This window comes from Pan paniscus, chromosome 16, assembly GCF_029289425.2.
Source record: "Pan paniscus chromosome 16, NHGRI_mPanPan1-v2.0_pri, whole genome shotgun sequence".
NCBI classification, from domain to species: Eukaryota; Metazoa; Chordata; class Mammalia; order Primates; family Hominidae; genus Pan; species Pan paniscus.
Window position 1 is genome coordinate 43,363,792 of NC_073265.2, and position 17,902 is coordinate 43,381,693.

Consider the following 17,902-nt stretch of genomic DNA (forward strand, 5'->3'; position numbering starts at 1 on the left):
CTTTTATCTTAGAAGATTGTAAATTGACTATGTCTATCCATCTTAATCTTAAATGTAGGCATTAGGTATTATGAATATTTATTTTTCGTGGTAACTGGTGAATAAACATTCCTCGTTTTAGTGAAAATTCACTACACATACCAAAAGATATCATAGAATTTAGAGCTAGAAGATTTAGATAGATGCTGGTCAAATATTCTTAATTTAGTTATATATGAAGGAAAACTGAGGGTTAGGGAGGTGACATGTTTCCTTAGATTATGTTCAGATTTACTTCTTGGGGATGCTCACACAAGAACCTCTGATGGATCTAATACACAGGAGACACACATATATTATTGGTATTTCTATATACTGAGAATTTTGGTTTTATAGGTCACCATGCAGCATGGTTGAATAGAATAGTGCTGTTCGCCGAGTAAATATTTTATCAGTTTTTTTATTTTAAATTGTTTGTGGAATCTGAAGACATTAAAATTGTATAACCACTACAAACTTACTTTAATCCCATTTATAGGGGTGGTTTCACTATAAAGTAGATGGATGTACTGTGGTCTCGCATTAATGACATTAAATTGCTGAGCTGCAAAATGAACCTGTTGTGAGATGATATGTGCCTTCTAAGACTAGGAACATTGGGAGCAGCATTACAGGGAGTACCCAGCATGTAATTACAGACATTTTACCACAATTTTAGTAAGCAGAACAACTGTATGTAGCATAAAAGGCAATTTATCAGCGAACAAAGACTGTGTGTGTATTTACTATATCTATCTATATACACAATATCTGTATATACATATATGATTATCTGCATATGTGTACATGTTTTATATATATATTACACTGCCCCTTGAATAATAGCCAAGATTTTTGCCTATTGTATACATTTTACATTTTATTCTTTCCCCAGCTTTATTAAGGCATAGTTGACAAATAAATTAGCTATTTCAAGGTGTTAAAATATAATGATTTGATATTCATATACATTGTGAAATGATTACCACAATAAAAGCAACTAATACATCCATCACTATACTGAGTTACGTGTGTGTGTGTGTGTGTGTGTGGTGAGGACACTTATGTACTATATTGACACATTTCGAGAAAACAATGTAGTATTATTGGCTATAGTTGTCATGGTGTGTATTAGATCCCCATAATTTATTCATCTTATAACTGAAAGTTTGTACACTTTGACCAAAAACTATTTTCCCCACCCCCAGCCCTGGCAAGTACTGTTCTATTCTCCACTTTTATGAGTTCAGTTTTTTGTGTTTTTTTTGAGATTTTACTTATAAGTGAAATAATATTTCTCTTTTCTTTTTCTGCCTTATTTCACCTAGTATATGTCCTCTAGATTAATCAATCTTGTCATGAATGGCAGGAGTTTTTTCTTTTTAATGGCTAAGTAATCATCTGTGTGTGTGTGTGTGTGTGTGTGTGTGTTTGTGTGTGTATACACATATATACACATAACATTGTCTTCATCTGCTGACAAATAGGTTTTTTGTTTTTTGTTTTTTGTTTTGAGACGGGGTCTCGGAGTCTCGCTGTCTCGCTGTCTCCCAGACTGGAGTGCAGTGGCGCGATCTCGGCTCACTGCAAGCTCCGCCCCCAGGGTTCACGCCATTCTCCTGCGTTAGCCTCCCGAGTAGCTGAGACTACAGGCGCCAGCCACCACGCCTGGCTAATTTGTTTTTATATTTTTAGTAGAGACGGGGTTTCACCAAAATAGGTTGTTTTTATACCTTGGCTATGGTGAATAATTCTGCAGTGAATATGGCAGTGCAGGTATCTCTTCAACATGCTAATCTCATTTTATTTAAATTTATACCTATAAGTGAGATTGCTGGATTATTATGGTAGTTCTATTTTTATGTTTTTGAGGAACCTCCATACTGCTTTACTTAATGGCTGTACCAATGTATGTTTCTGTCATCAATGTACAAGAGTTCCTTTTTGTCCACGCCATTACCAACACATTATCTCTTGTGTTTTAATTATAACCATTCTAACAGGTGTGAGGTGATATCTCATTTTGGTTTTGGTTTGTATTTCTCTGCTGATGGATGATATTGAGCACCTTTTTAAATGTGTATTAGCTATTAATGTCTTTTTTGAAAAAAATACCTGTTTTAGACCCCTAGCCAATTTATTAATCAAAGAGTTTGTGATTTTGCTATGGAGTTATACGAGTTTCTTATATATTTTGGATATTGACCCTTTATCAGACATATAGTTTGCAAATATTTTCTCCCATTTCACGGTTTCCTTTTCATTTTGCCGATTGTTTCCTTTGCTGTGCAAAAGCATGTTAATTTGATGAACCTGTTTATGTTTTATTTTGTTGCCTGCATTTCCAGTGTCATATCCAAGGAAATTATTGCTATCCTGGCCAATAGGTTGCCAATGGTAAATTTTCCTTAAACTTTTACCTTGGAGCTTTATGGGTTCAGGTCCTACACTTAAGAATCCATTCCAAGTTAATTTTTATGTGGTATAAAATAAGGATCCAATTGTATTCTTTTACCTGTGGGTATCTGATTTTTTCAATACCATTTATTGAAGAGACAGTCCTTTCCCCATTGTGTATTCTTGGCACCTTCATCAAATATTAGTTTGCCATATGTCTGTGGTTTTATTTCTGAGCTCTCTCTTCTGTTCCATCAGTCTATGTGTCTATTTTTATGCTGGTACCATATTGTTTCAATTACTGTAACCTTGTAATATAGCTTGAAATCGGGACAAATCATGCCCCAGCTGCGTTCTTTTCTTTAAAGATTGCTTTGGCTATTCAGGGCTTTTTTATGATTCCATATAAGTTTTAGAATTTTTTTTCTATTTCTGTAAAAAAGCCATTGGAATTCTGGTAGAGATTCCTTTGACTCTGTAAGCCTTTGAAAAAGCCATGGGAATTTTGGTAGAGAGTCCTTTGAATCTGTAGGTCACTTAAAATGCAAGCATTTTAAGAATATCAGTTTTTCCAGTGCAGGCACACTGAACATCTTTCCATTTATTTGTGTTTTCTTCAATTATTTCATCGATGTCTTTTAGTTTTCAGTGTAGTCTTATAGTTTCCAGTGTACAGATCTTTCACCTCCTTCGTTAAATTTATATGTAAGTATTTAACATTTTGATATTGTAAATTTTAATTTTTAAAAATTTCTTTTTCAAGATGAAGTCTCACTCTGTCACCAAAGCTGGAGTGCAGTGGGGTAATCACTGCTAACTGCAGCCTTGACCTCCCAGGCTCAGGTGATCTTCCCACATCAACCTTCTGAGTAGCTGGGGCTATAGGCATGTGCCACCATGCCCTGCAAATTTTTTTTTTGTATTTTTTGTAGAGACTGGTTTTGCCATGTTGCCCACTGTTTTAATATTATTTTTTCAGATAGTTTGTTATATTAGTGTATAGATTTTTTTATCATGACACTTTAGATTTGTTTATCAGTTTTAAGTTTTTTGGTGGAGTCTAGGGTTTTCCATATGTGAGTTATTGTCACCTGTAAACAGAAACGATTTACTTCTTCATTTTTTTTATTTAGATGCCTTTTATTTATTTTTTTCTTGCCTTATTTCTCCGGTGAGAACTTCTAGTACTATGCTGGATAGAAATGATGAGAGTGGGAGCCCTTGCCTTGTTTCTGATCTTAGGGGAAAATCTTTCAGCTTTTCACTGTTGAGTATGATGTTAGCTATGGGCTTATTTTGTATGGCTTTTATTATGTACAGGTGCATTCCCTCGATATCTAATTTGCTAAGAGTTTTTATCATGAAAAGATGTTGAATTTTGTCAAGAGCTTTTTCTGCATCTATTCAGATCATTATATAATTTTCATCCTTCATTCTTTTATTTTTGTGTATCACTTTTTTTTTTTAACTTTAAGACAGGGTCTTGCTCTGTCACCCAGGAGTGCAGTGGCACAATCTAGGCTCACTGCAGCCTCAATATTCTCAATCAGTCCTCCCATCTCAGCCTCCCCAGTAGCTGGGAGTAGAGGTGTACACCACCATGCTTGGCTAATTTTTGTATTTTTAGTAGTGATAGTGTCTTGCCTCAGCTAGTCTTGCCCAGGCTAGTCTTGAACTCCTGGGCTCTAGTGATCTGCCCACTTGGGCCTCCCAAAGTGTTTGGATTACAGGCATGAGCCACTGCACTCAGCCGTGTATGCCATTTATTGATTTGCATTCCTTGAAACATCCTTGCATCCTAGGGATAAATTCCATTTGATCATGGTGTATGATCCTTTTACTGTGCCGTTGAATTTGGTTTGTTAGCATTTTGTTGAAGATTTTTTTGCATCTATGTCCATCAGGAAAAGTGGCCTGTAATTTTCTTGTAGAATCCTTGTCTGGCTTTGGTGTGAGTAATGCTGGCCCATAAAATGAGGTGTAAGTATTATCTCCTCTTCAATTTTTTGAAGAGTTTGAGAAATACTGGTGTTAAATCTTGGCACACAATGAACTATCTTGTAATGGGCTTTCTTTGTTGAGAGATAATTGATGACTACTTCCATATTGTTACTCATTATTGGTCTGCTCCGAGTTTATCTTTCTTTATGATTCAGTATTGGTAGGTTGTATGTTCTAGTAATTTATCCATTTCTTCCAGGTTATTCAATTTGATGGCATGTAATTATTCATAGTGGTCTCTTAAGATCCTTTGTAGTTTTGTGCTACCAGCTGTAATGTTGCTCTTCCATTTATAATTTTATTTATTTGATCCATTTCCCTTATTTTCTTGGTGAGTCTAGCTAAGAGTTTGACAATTTTGTTTATATTTTCAAAAAAACTCTCTTAGTTTCATCTATCTTTTCCATTGCCATTGTAGTCTCTATTTCATTTATTTCTTCTGTAATCTTTATTATTTCCTTAGTTCTGCTGACATTGGGCTTAGTTTGTTTGGTTTTGTATCTAGTTCTTTGAAGTAAAAATTTAGGTTGTTTATTTGAGATCTTTTTTTAAATGTGGGTATTTATCACTGTATCCCTCTTAGAAGTGCTTTTGCTACATCCTGTAAGTTTTGGTATCTTGTGTTTCTATTTTTGTTTGTCTCTAAATATTTATTAATTTCACCTTTGACCCATTGGTTCTTCAGGAGTGTGTTGTTTTATTTCCACCTATTTGTGGATGTTCTAAAATTCTTCCTGTTATTGATTTCTACTTTCAAATATTGTGGTCAGAAAAGACACTTGATATGATTTCAATGTTTAAATTTGTTAAGATGTGTTTTGTGGCTTGAAGACTTTTCCAAAATGTACACTCTACAGGAATATATATTCTATTGCTGTTGGGTAGAATATTGTGTCATTTTAAAATATTTTCAACAATATGATTATTAAATAACAGAATCTTGGAAAATATAAGAGAATATGAATGAATATATTAACCTATTACTGAAGATTAATAACATTATGGGGATGTTTTTCTCAAGTCTATTTCTATATATAACTGTTTTTGTTTTTACATAGTCACCTTATAACCTGAAGTAACCTCAAACATGAGGTTACTTCCTAATTTTTATTTTATACATCAGGAACATTTTCTATATTTTTATTTAGCCTCTAAATGCATTGATTTTAATGGTCACAGATTATTGCATCAAAGTCATAGAACATAATTTTCAACCCATAGTTCTATATTTAATCATGTATGCTTTTGCAATTTTTTTGTAGTAAATAATGAAACAGTGCCAATCTTAACACATTTTTTAGTATTTAAATTGTATGTTTGCTGGGGTTGCCATAACATAATATCAAAAATTGAGTGACTTAGACTAGCCGAAATTTATTCTCAGAGTTCTGGAGGCTGGACGTTCACTATCAAGGTGTTGGCAGGGCCATACTCCCTCTGAAGGAACTAGGGGAGAATCTACTGAGGCCTCTCCCCAAGTTTCTGGGAATTGCTTGGCTTGTGGAAGCATCACTAATCTTTACTTGATATTATTGTGTGTGCATATATCTCCAAATTTCCCCTAATTTTTTTTTTTTTTTTTTTTTTTTGATACGGAGTCTCGCTTTGTCGCCAGGCTGGAGTGCAGTGGTGCAATCTCGGCTCACTGCAACCTCCACCTCCTGTGTTCAAGCGATTCTTGTGCCTCCGCCTCCCGAATAGCTGGGATTACAAGCACGCACCACCATGCCCAGCTAATTTTTGTACTTTTAGTAGAGACGGGGTTTCACCATGTCAGCCAGGCTGGTCTCAAACTCCTGACCTCATGATCTGCCCGCCTCAGCCTCCCAAAGTCCTGGGATTACAGGTGTGAGCAACCGCATCCGGCCCAAATTTCCCCTTTTTATAAGAACACCAGTCACAGTGGATTATGAGTCCACCCTGCTCTAGTATGGCCTGTTTTAACTAGTTCCATCTGCAGTGGTCCTATTTCTAAACAAGGCCACATTGTGATGTACCAGACGTTAGGACTTCAACATTTAAATTGGGAGAGGTGGGACACAATTCAACCCATAACAAAAATAACTTCCTTAACACCAGTTTCCAAAAGTGGAATTTTCCTGTCAAAACAGTGTATTGATAGACATGTTTTGAAAGTTATTTTTTAACTTGTATTATTACAATTTTCATGCTCATCAACTATGTATGATAGTGTTTGATTAATAGTATTCTCAACAGTCTTGGGAATTATTTTTAATATCATTAAAATCAGTATCTTTAATCTTCATTAATTTTGTAATCATTAGTTGTAGTTTTAGTAAAATAGATAATTTGTATGCATATTTACCATTGTTGCATTTTAATTTGTCAATTATCTATTAAGTCTAAATTTAAAAATCTCTTTCCATAGGTTTAGTAAATATTCCTTTCTCTTTTTACTTGTCTTTCTTCCTTTAATTATTCTATATTTAAATCTTTAATGTATGTGGAACGCGGTGGCATATGTATGAGATGAGGATACAAATGAATATTATAGATACTTAACCTATTGTCTAAGCACCATTTACTGACTAGTGCTTCTCTTTGTCTTTAATAAAAAATGTTTTCTTAGTCATTAAATTCTTGAGTATAAGGGTTTCTTAATTATATTTTGTGTTTCACTTTTAATCTATTATTTTGCCAGGACCATACTGTTTTAGCTGTTATAAATTATTAATATTTTTATAGCTTCATCTCATAGTGCTTCTTTTACAAAATTTTAGATATTGTTACTTGTTTATTAATCCAGTTACACTTAAAATTGGTAAAATTTCAAGTTACAGCAATCTGCCATTAGGATTTTGACTGTGAAATCTACAAATCTGTTAGATTATAATTAATCATCACTATATAGAAAAATGAAATAATATTTTCCATTATTCAGATTTTTAGATATTCCATGAAGTGGTGTAGCTTATTAAAATTGTCCATTCCAATATTTAAGAAATGGTTATTAGTCATCTCCTATATTTCAGGAATGTGGTAAAAGTAAAAAAAACAGAGAGAGAGGTTAAAAAACAGACTACCATCAAGGAGCTCAAATTCTGAAAGGATTGCAGATAAGGAAACTGGCAAAAGATGAAGATTAGCAAAGAGGAATGCACAGTGCGCAATACTGAACCCAGGATGACAGCAGGGAGAAGTGTCACAAGTTTCCAGAAAGAGAGGTTGTGCTTCAGCTAGGTTTGGGACATAACAGGCAGTCAGCTCCATGAGGATGGAGAACAGTTGTTTCACAGGGAGGAAACAGCAATGCAAAGGCACATAGATTTCAAAGAACATGGCACAGAAATGGAACTTCAAGAATGTAATTGTGACTGAAGTTTATGATGTGAATGAGATATAATGAGTGATGAGATTGCATTTCACATGGATTTTACGTTCTTTCATGAGGGCACTGTGTGTCATTGGTGGGTTTTAAGAAGGAGAGTGACATAATTTTATCTTTTTTAGAAAGATTTCAGGGAAGAATACAGCAGGGAGACAAGAAAGCAGTCAAAGTGAACAAAAAAGGTTCACTGGCAATAAATGTGTGTTCAGTGAATGAATGAAACATTGAAAGAACTGATGTATTACCAGATTTAACAGCTGAAAAGTAATTGATGACCTTGTTAAGATTACCTTTATTTAGTGGGATGGTTGAGATGGAAGACAGATATCAACAGGAGATAATGAATATAAAGTACTCGTTCAAAATATTGCATATTTGAAATCATATCTTATTTCATTGTTTTCCAAACTAGTTGCTAGTGTATAGGAAATAACATTATTATTTTGCTTATGGGTTGACTATATAGTTACTCTGTTGACTCTTTTGTTTGCTGTAATAGTTTTCCATGTGATTTTGCATGTTTTGATTACTAGATATAAAATTATAATTCTTGTAAAAATAACTTTCTATTTTGACTTCTAATAATTATATAGTTTATTTTGGTTTGTTTTAATATATAGGCCAGAATTTTCAGAAAGAAGTGAAAATCATGCTGTGGACAGTTTCGTTTGCTTTTAATGGTGATGGAAATGCCCTACTATTTCACACATAAATTACTGACTGTAATAGTATATGTAATACTTTTTTAACATATTACACTTAAAGAAGACCCATTACAATCCCATTTTAAGGAGGTTTTGAATGACTAGAAGGTTTTGATTTTTTATTAGATGACTTTTGCTCCATATGAAAATTAAGATATATATTTTCTGGCCAATTGATATGTCATATTAGATTAGTCATATTATTTTAAATGATACTTTGGGTATAATTTTCTTGAATATGGTATATTCTTCTTCTGCAGTAATGCTAAATTTTATTTATTTTATATAGTATTTTAAAATAATTATGGCCATAAATAAGATTTGTCTTTTATTACTTTACAATACATTTTACCCTGTTTTGCATTTGAAGATACAACCCTGAAATACTGAAAAATCTGCACCAAAATATTTGCTTATGATAGTTAAGCAGCCTATACTTAATGAGTCAAGAGAAGTAATGCATTTCAGATTTTCATCACTAAGGGTCATCATTGAGCTACATGACCTTGGACAAATTTTAATCTTTCCATTGCTCATTTATATAAACAAGGGATTTGAACTAAGTAAACTCCAGTGTCACTCCAGCTCTAGCATTTTGCCAACTTGTATCCATAGAGAAGTTTCTCCAGTTTTATGCTAATAAGCAAAGATGAATTAATGAGTTTCAGAGCAATAGTACTGTGTAAGGTAGTAGTAGACTCTGTCCTATGACAAGGCAAATTTAAACCTGTGTTTAAAAAATGATGATGCAATAGTCCATTCTCCATCTCCTTGTGTCCATGAGCAGTTGGACCTGGAAAATATTGGCCCTATGATTTACCTTACATTGCATCTGAAAGCTGTAGACCAAGCACCCTTCACTGTTCTGTTCAGCTCACCTGAAACATTAGATGTAAAGAGCACCAGATGGGAGATGAGGAGCCCTGGATTTGTGTCCCTCTTCTGCCACTTACTAGCTTTGTGATCTTAATCAAGTCACTTAACCTCTTTAGGCATCAGTTTTCTTATGTGTAAGATGGAATCAACTTAATCTTTTAACTCGTAAACTCTATGATATGAGAAGCCATAAATATATAATCTCTTAATAAAACAACTTTAATCTATAGAGTCATCTGAGGTTTACTTTCCCAAATACTGAACTCAATTAATTCTATCAACAATGTTGCGAGGCAATTAGTCAAAGTATTTGTGATTGTATTTCAGAGTTGGATCTAGGCTATTGACTCCAAAGAGTTTGGTAGCTTATCCAATGTGTTTAGTAAGTGGCAGAGCCTCAGCTGGAGCCCAGGACTTCTGATTCTTCAACTGTGTTCTTTTCTTAATATAACACATTGTCTTTCATTAAATCCTGTAATCACTTTTATACTTTTCAAGCATTCTATTACATTTCCCTGCACTTTAAATTATGAGAACCAACTATCCTTGTACCCTTGGGCTCAACCTTGAAACTCTGTTTATTTATAATTTTAAACAATGTAACATATTAACACTCTGTTCATGTATATGTTTAAACGATTTCTTGAAAAGTACTCCATCTAACATTTATCCCTTCTTTTCCTGATTCTCTTTCAGATAGCAGTTCTGTGGATGAAAAGGTTTTAAATCATACTTATTCTTCCCTCCTGAGGAATCTTGTCTTTTGTACATGTTTGTTTGTGACGTATTAGATCTGTTTGATTCCTCTGTTTTAGTTTTGAAATGTGCATGTTATCCCAGCTTTCCATTATTTGGTTGTCCTTTAAGTGTGCCCCTGATATGTTGCACTTATGGAGAGGTCACACCTTGCCAGCTGCGCTTACCTTAGCTATACTTGCCAACCTAGGGGTCTGCTACTGTCAAACACAGCATCTTTTCTTAAGTCTGGCTAATCATGACCTTTCTGACTGATTCATGATCTTCACTGCACATATCAAGTTTTAAGGGCAAATAGTACTTGGAATATGACATATTTTCCTGGACTCTGCCAGTGCATTTGTTTAAATGCTGACAGCTAATTTCAAAACCTCTACTCATAAAAACACAGTAGCTTTGACTTGGAGCTGACCCTGCTTAGCATCTGTCATACTAGGTGTTACGTGTGTAGTGCAGCTGACCTGTGTCCCAATTTCGTGTACATAAAACTGTAGTATGCTAAAAGCCTGTTTGTTTTGTTTTTCTCTCACTCTTCATTTAAGGCTCGAATAGTAAGTGGCAATGACTTGGATGCTTCCAAATTTTCTGCACTCCAGTTGTGTGGTGGGTAAGTACCTTCATACCTTTCTAATTTATTCCATTCATAGATGGCACTTGGCTGTGTTCTCAACATATATGCTTTGAATGCAGGATGCTGCATGATTAGCTAGCCTCATTGTTACTTCATTTTACAATAAAGTTGACATTATAGTGTTTTCTTAAAAAAAGTAATACATGTTGACTATAAAACAATTCTAAAAATATCAATACGTATTTGATTATATATATGTCAAAATCACCTAACCAGTTTAACTGTTAACATTATCATTACATACCCAAATAGAATCACATAATTTTATATGAATGAATTCATATTGATACAATTAATGCTCTCTTTCAATGTGCTTGTTTGCACTTAATGATATATGTGCATGAACATTTTTCCTGTCAACAACTCAATGAATATAATCTATAGTATTATTTTTCATAGTTGCATAGTATTACACTTAACATAAGTTCAAAGTATTTAAAATTTAATCACAAAAATAATGTATGAAATTTATTTTCTATGTAAAAAATTCAAGCAGTCTCGTCTTTAATGTTAAAAGTTACGCACTGGTATCAGTGTGGCATGAATGTTCATAGGCATTTTTCTGCATGTTTGCAATACATATGTATGTTCATATAAAATAAGTAGTTTTGCATTGTGGTTTTTTTTTGCATTTTAACACAAAACAGTCCACTCTGTTTAAATAAATAAGCATGAATTTAATGCTGACTTTGTATCTAGTGCTGTTAAAATTGTTCTATACATAATGACTCACTTAATCTTTACAATGGCCGTATGAGGTAAGTACTATTTTGACTCTAATTTTACAAATGAAGAAACCAATCCACAAAGCACTTAAGAGATGTTTCCTTCAGACAGCTAATGAGTGACAAAGTAAGTATTCAAGCTCAGTTAATCCAATTCCAGAGCCTGTAATCTCAATTTACCTATCACATTGCCTCTGCAACTTGCCGTTTTCTTTTTTTCCATTTAACAACAAATACTTTGCCAAATTTTCTACTTTATTATTTTGAAATGATGCAAATATTTGAAAACATTCATACAACATGTTTTATTCTTCTATTGGTGGGTTTTCAAAATTATTTCTAATTCTTAATTGTAAATTATGACATAATTATAGATACTATGGTAAATATATCACAATAGATTTTAAAAGTGTAATTTGTGGATCAATGCTTATACACAGTTTATATATTCATATATACCTCTTTATATATGAATATAGAGAGATATCTATATAATTAATTATCTATCTATCTGTATAGATTTTTGTTTTAAAACTGAGACCGGGTTTTGCCATGTTGTTCAGGCTGGTCTTGATCTCCTGAGCTCAGGTGATCCACCCACCTTGGCCTCCCAAAGTGCTGGAATTACATACATGAGCCACCGTGCCTGGCAAATAATTTAAATATATATACATATATATGTATATGTGTATTAGATGTTTTATAAATGTTGAAATTTGAATACATTTATGTACAGTATAAATAGAAGCAAAATTTAGAGGCATGTTTTAGTTTTTTTATCTAGGCAAAAAGTTTCACAGTTCTGTTTTATAATACACTCATTTTTTTAAAATCAGTTTGTTATTAAATACATCCACATGTGACTTATTTTAAATAAAATATTTGTAAGATTTAAAGTTTTAAATGTAAAGCTCCTACAAATTAATATATATGTATCATTTTTATTTTGATGTTTCCAAATAGAAGTGATTAAGATGTTATTTCTGTTACATCTCTAACTTTAATGTCCTTGAAATATGTGAAGAATTACTCTCATTCATATTCTAATGTTATAGTAATTTAAATAAGTTATAAAAGCAGCTGTGGTGAAAGATCACTATGAATTATTCAGAGATATTAAGGTAGTGAATAGACTACTCTCTCTACTACAACACCACGAATACTGTGTCTTTAAGTTGACCAGCAATAATAATTTGACAACTAAATAAAATGATTGTCTTAGGAAATAATTAAGTTGAATTCTAATTTAGTTATGAAAAATGTTGGGACGTCGTGTCATGCACCTGGAGGTTTATCTGAGTTTATGATGTTATAGATTCTGCACCTCCCTTCGCCTACAGCATCTATCACTTTGTAAAAATTTGATTTGCTACCTCATGTCTGAATATGGACGTGATCCTTGTCAGAGCAACAGAGTTAATCTACATCCATGCTTTTGTTAAGCACATGCAGTATAAATGTCTGGCTAAAATAGTTCCTCTTTGCATTTCGAATAGATCTTTCCACATTGTTACGTTTTCTGAAAATGCCTCTTTCAACGACTTTCTAAGGGATTTTGGAACTGTGATATATGGGAAGGGGGTGATAATTTTCAGTCATCAAGAGAATTTGTCATTGCCTGAATGCTTATTTTCTCTTAAAGAACCTGAAGGATACATTTACATATGAGCCTTCAATCACAACCTCTTTCAGAAAGATGTGCTTATTTTACTTTTTCTATAAATATTTTAGAATATATTTTTAAAATAAAATGAAATACTATTTAAATATCACAACTTCGATTATCCTAAAAAACTATGACTGGGGCAGACTTTTGAAATACGGAGTCATTGCTTTTCTATTACAATGCTGCTAAATCTTTCACTTTTCTACCTTCGCCATCCCCAATCAGTTGAGAGCCAAACGACATTCATCCTTCCCTTAGTTTACTCAAGTGTCAATGAGAGCATAATCTCTACACACTAAAACCAAATTAATAAACTATATACACTGAAACCAGATAATGAAATTAATAATTCTGCTTTCTGATTTCTGCTTAGCTCTCTGTACATTTCCTGTAAGTGTTGCCAGAAAAGACATGGCAAATGTCATTCTGTTTTTCCTATCTGTCACAATGAAAGTTCAGACAGGCTCTGGGGAAAAATTGGAAGAGGGACAGAGAAGAGGTGACAGAAAAATAAAAGGAGCAAGAGAAAGTGGGAAAGATACATGTTTTGGTGAAATCAATGAATTTAACATTTATGCCCTTTAGTGGTTTTATAAGATTTTGTTAACTTTTATCATCTACGTAAGCAAAGAGTCATACAGAAAGCACACAGCAACTCAATATGAAAAGTACAAGAGGTTTAGTGGACAGAAATGTCTCAAAGATAAAATGGAGAGGTAGCAGAAGTAGGTGAGAAGAGCCTTTGGACCATGACACAGTTCTTACGTTTGCAAAAGTATATGGAGCAGGAAGGTGAATTGAGTATGAAAAGCCTGAAATTGAGTATAATGAGGCTAAAAGAAAGTCATTCAGACAAATGGAGAGGAAAGTTTGCTTATTAGAGGAGTCTTTCATTGGGTACAAGTAGCCAGCTCTATTATCTCCACCAATTTTAGCCATTGGTTGGGAGCAGCTTGGGGAGGGTGTAGCCTTGGGGTGAATGCTGCAGTGGATACTGGAGGTGTGGCAGCTGGAGGCTCTTGCCCAACTATCCTGCAGCAGATTCTCTCTAAGGGATATCTGAGTGATACATGCCCATGGCAGCTACCGAGCATCAATTTGATGAAACTACCTTTTTTTTTTTTTTTTTTTTTGAGATGGAGTCTTGCTCTGTTGCCCAGACTGGAGTGCAGTGGCACAATCTTGGCTCACTGCCAGCTCTGCCTCCCGGGTTCATGCCATTCCCCTGCCTCAGCCTCCTGAGTAGCTGGGACTACAGGCGCCCTCCACCACGCCCGGCCAATTTTTTGTATTTTTAGTAGAGACGGGGTTTCGCCATGTTATCCAGGATGGTCTCGATCTCCTGACCTCGTGATCTGCCCGCCTCGGCCTCCCAAAGTGCTGGGATTACAGGCATGAGCCACTGCACCCAGCCTGATGAAACTACTTTTATTCAATGATAGTGAACAAAGTCACATGAGTACCTTCTCCAAATGTGAAACACATTTTTAATTAGAATAACACTCCTTTGGTGCTTTGATTGTATATGACTTAAGTTTACCTTTCCCTTGACATTTGTAGTTAGAACTCCACTGGTTGAATTATAAGAAGCATCACAAGGGGTGTGTGTGTGTGTGTGTATTCTGAAAGTACCACAAGTCTATAAAACAGTGGTTGAATTATAAGAAGCATTGCAAGGTGTGTGCATGTGTGTGTGTGTGTGTGTGTATGTGTGTGTGTGTGTCTATTCTCTAAGCACCAGACTTGCATGCCCCACAATTTGGGCAAGTGTATAAAGCAATGGTAGGATTAGGGAAAAACAGTTTGAGGAGGATATTACCATCTTTATTTTCTTTCTTCACTAGTCATTGAAGTTCTTCTCTGCAGCACAGTTCTCATAGCACTAAGTTCCTTGAGCCGATGTGAAATTCCTCTGTCCATGATTCTGAACTAGGCTGGTAACTTCTGTTCAACCTCTACCAGAATGATTGAACCTTATCAGGAAAGAGGCAGTGGTTGCAGAAGTGAAATAATGCAGAGACAGAGAAAAATGAAGAGACACTGTTGAAGGAAAGGACACTGAGATATTGTTAAATTAAAACAGAAGCTTCTATTTTGACCTCATTTTCAAACAGGTACATTTACCAAAAAATATTAATAAGAAACGTATGCTGAGATTTCCAAGGTTGTTCAATTATCACCAGGAACAACTATCTTGGTAAATGTGAACAAGCCAATTTTCATCCAAAGTCCTGCACAATTCCATTGTTTTTCTTAAATTTACCTTAATTAAAATACCCATTTTTTGTTACTGTTGTAGAACTCAATGTCAGTTAGGTTGTTCAACAAAGGGATAAAGCTGGTTTAACATATTTTTAATTTTCTGTCACAGTACTGAGATTGCTTTTTTATTTGTCTATAAAGTTGAGATTGCCTACTATCCTCACACTCTCTTCCTCTTTCATGGTCTTGACTTCCATGTTTAGCCAGGGCCTAAAATCTTCCACTTAGCATAGAAGATAAAGTTGTTCCTACTCTCCAGGGGCTCTTCACCTAACTTTTCTCATTGCAGCAGTCTTATCTCTCATAGCTGAGAACTTTTTATTTCAGTTCTTCCTATCAAGTCCACTAATTTGATTCTTCCCTGTTCCCTCAGATAACTTCCCTATTTCTCAAGGGTCAGAAATTCTCCTAAGCCTAGACATGGGCTGTTTCAACTGCCCTTTCTTCTGAGTCAGTGGTTTACCCTACAGCACCATCCTTGCATGCTCTGAACCAGGTTTGCCAAATATTAAGAAAATGACAGCCCCCACATAACACAGTGCTTTAATCATGGAGGAAGGAGCGGTTGTCTTTTATATGGTTTGGTTGTGTCACCTAAATCTCATCTCAAATTGTAATCCCCATGTGTCAAGGAGGGACCTGGTGGGAGGTGATTGGATCATGGGGGGCAGTTTCCCCCAGGCTGTTCTCCTGCTAGGGAGTTCTCATGAGATCCGAGGCTTTAAAAGTGTTTGGCAATTCCCCCTGTCCCTGGCTCTCTGTCTCCTGCTGCCATGTAAGAGACGCCTTTCTTCCCCTTTGGCTTCTACCGGGATTTTACACTTCCTGAGGCCTCCCCAGACATGCAAAACTGTGAGTCAGTTAAACCTCTTTTCTTTATAAATTACCCAGTCTCATGTTGTGTTTTTATAGCAGTGTGAAAATGGACTAATATGGTCTTTGACCTTTTAGTTAGTTATTTTTAGGGAACAGTTTCCTTTCCCTCCAGAGAACTTGGTATAGAAGGAGTTCACTATAGAGTTAGATAAGAGTGAAATAGAGATTTCTACTTATTATAAGGGTTAACAGATGCAAACAGGGCCCACTTTCATAATTCATTATTGTATAGCCAGTGAGTCATCATGCCCATATTTTTTCAGCTTATTTGTATTCACATTACCACTGATCTAGTTTTAGTCCTCAGTACCTTTTACTTAGGCAATTGCAAACTAATCTTCTGAGACTGATCTTCTAACCAATCTTCCTTTGTTAATTTCTTCTTCCACATTAAATCTAATCTCTACACTGTTAAAGATCAATGTCTTTAAAGCACGGGCCTTTCTACCTAAATATTTTTAATGACTCTTGTTTTTCTTGAATGTAAAGGACAGTTGGACCTCTGTATCTGTGGGTTCTACATCTGTGGATTCAAACAGCTGTTGATTGAGAATATGCTAAACAATAATAATAAATAGCAATGCAACAATAAGAAACACAAATAGAAATACAAGATCACAACTGTTAATATAGCATTTACATTGTATTTGGTCGTGTAAGTAACTTAGAGATAATTTAAAGTATATGGGATGATGTGCACAGGAAATACACAAATACTGTGCCATTTTATATAAGGCAGTTGAGTATCTGCAGATTTTGGTCTCTGACAGGGGATACTGGAACTAATCTCCTGTGGATACCAAAGGATAACTTTATAGCTCTTTTCACATGGCTTTGAATATATTTCTTGATTTCTGCTTCTCTCTCTTTTTACTATGGTAAAGTATTATCACTGTTTTTAGTGTTTCTATTTTTTTGGTATCAGTTCTGTAGCATATATTAGTTTGATAAGTTGCATAGATTTAACAAGGTTCTTATCCTCCAACTTGATTTCAAATTCCTAAGGAGTTTAAAATAAGTTGATTTGCTTAAATTATTACAGGAGAAACAACCCTTGACATCTCTTGGCCAGCGTTGGGCACAATCATGCCACAAGGCAGTTGCAGCTGCTCGAAAGGAGCCTCATGTGAGACTTCAGGGAGTATGCCCAATCACCGACTCTTGATTGTATCATGCCTGTTAGTCCTCAGCACACTGCAGTCCTCACGCAGAGCAAACACATAATGTCCTATGCACAAAGGCTTAATCTAGACAGAGAGTTTCTTAATTAGGAAAACTGTTAACCACAAGGCCGCCAACTTTCTAAAACCCATGAATCAAGAAGTGGTGGCTGAGCCATTAGCTTCCTGTGGTCAAGAAGACTGCCTATCTAATTTTGGCCTACCTCCAGCTCTCTCTAGTCTCAGGAGCACTTGATATCTTCTCTACTTAGAAAGTCATAAGATCATTAGGTTAGCTTTTGATATTAACTACAAAGACCAGACATTAGGGTGACTACTTCAATGTGTGGATCTATGAGACCTCACAACCCCAGACCCATTTAGTGGGAAATATACTTTGGTACAGCATCTATGAAATTAAGATAAAATTTACTATCTATATTCTCAACCAGGCTTAGTTAAACCATAGTTTTCTTGGGGT

General features: G+C 34.8%; 1 protein-coding gene across 1 annotated transcript in view; it reads left to right on the top strand.

Moving 5' to 3' along the window:
- UNC13C (unc-13 homolog C) overlaps positions 1-17,902 on the top strand; it is a 645,800-nt gene that overhangs the window by 154,082 nt on the left and 473,816 nt on the right. Inside the window, exons 3-4 of the mRNA XM_008953183.6 lie at positions 10,042-10,064; positions 10,644-10,708. Coding sequence (XP_008951431.4) covers positions 10,042-10,064; positions 10,644-10,708 — 88 coding nt within the window. The remainder of the gene's footprint in view (positions 1-10,041; positions 10,065-10,643; positions 10,709-17,902) is intronic.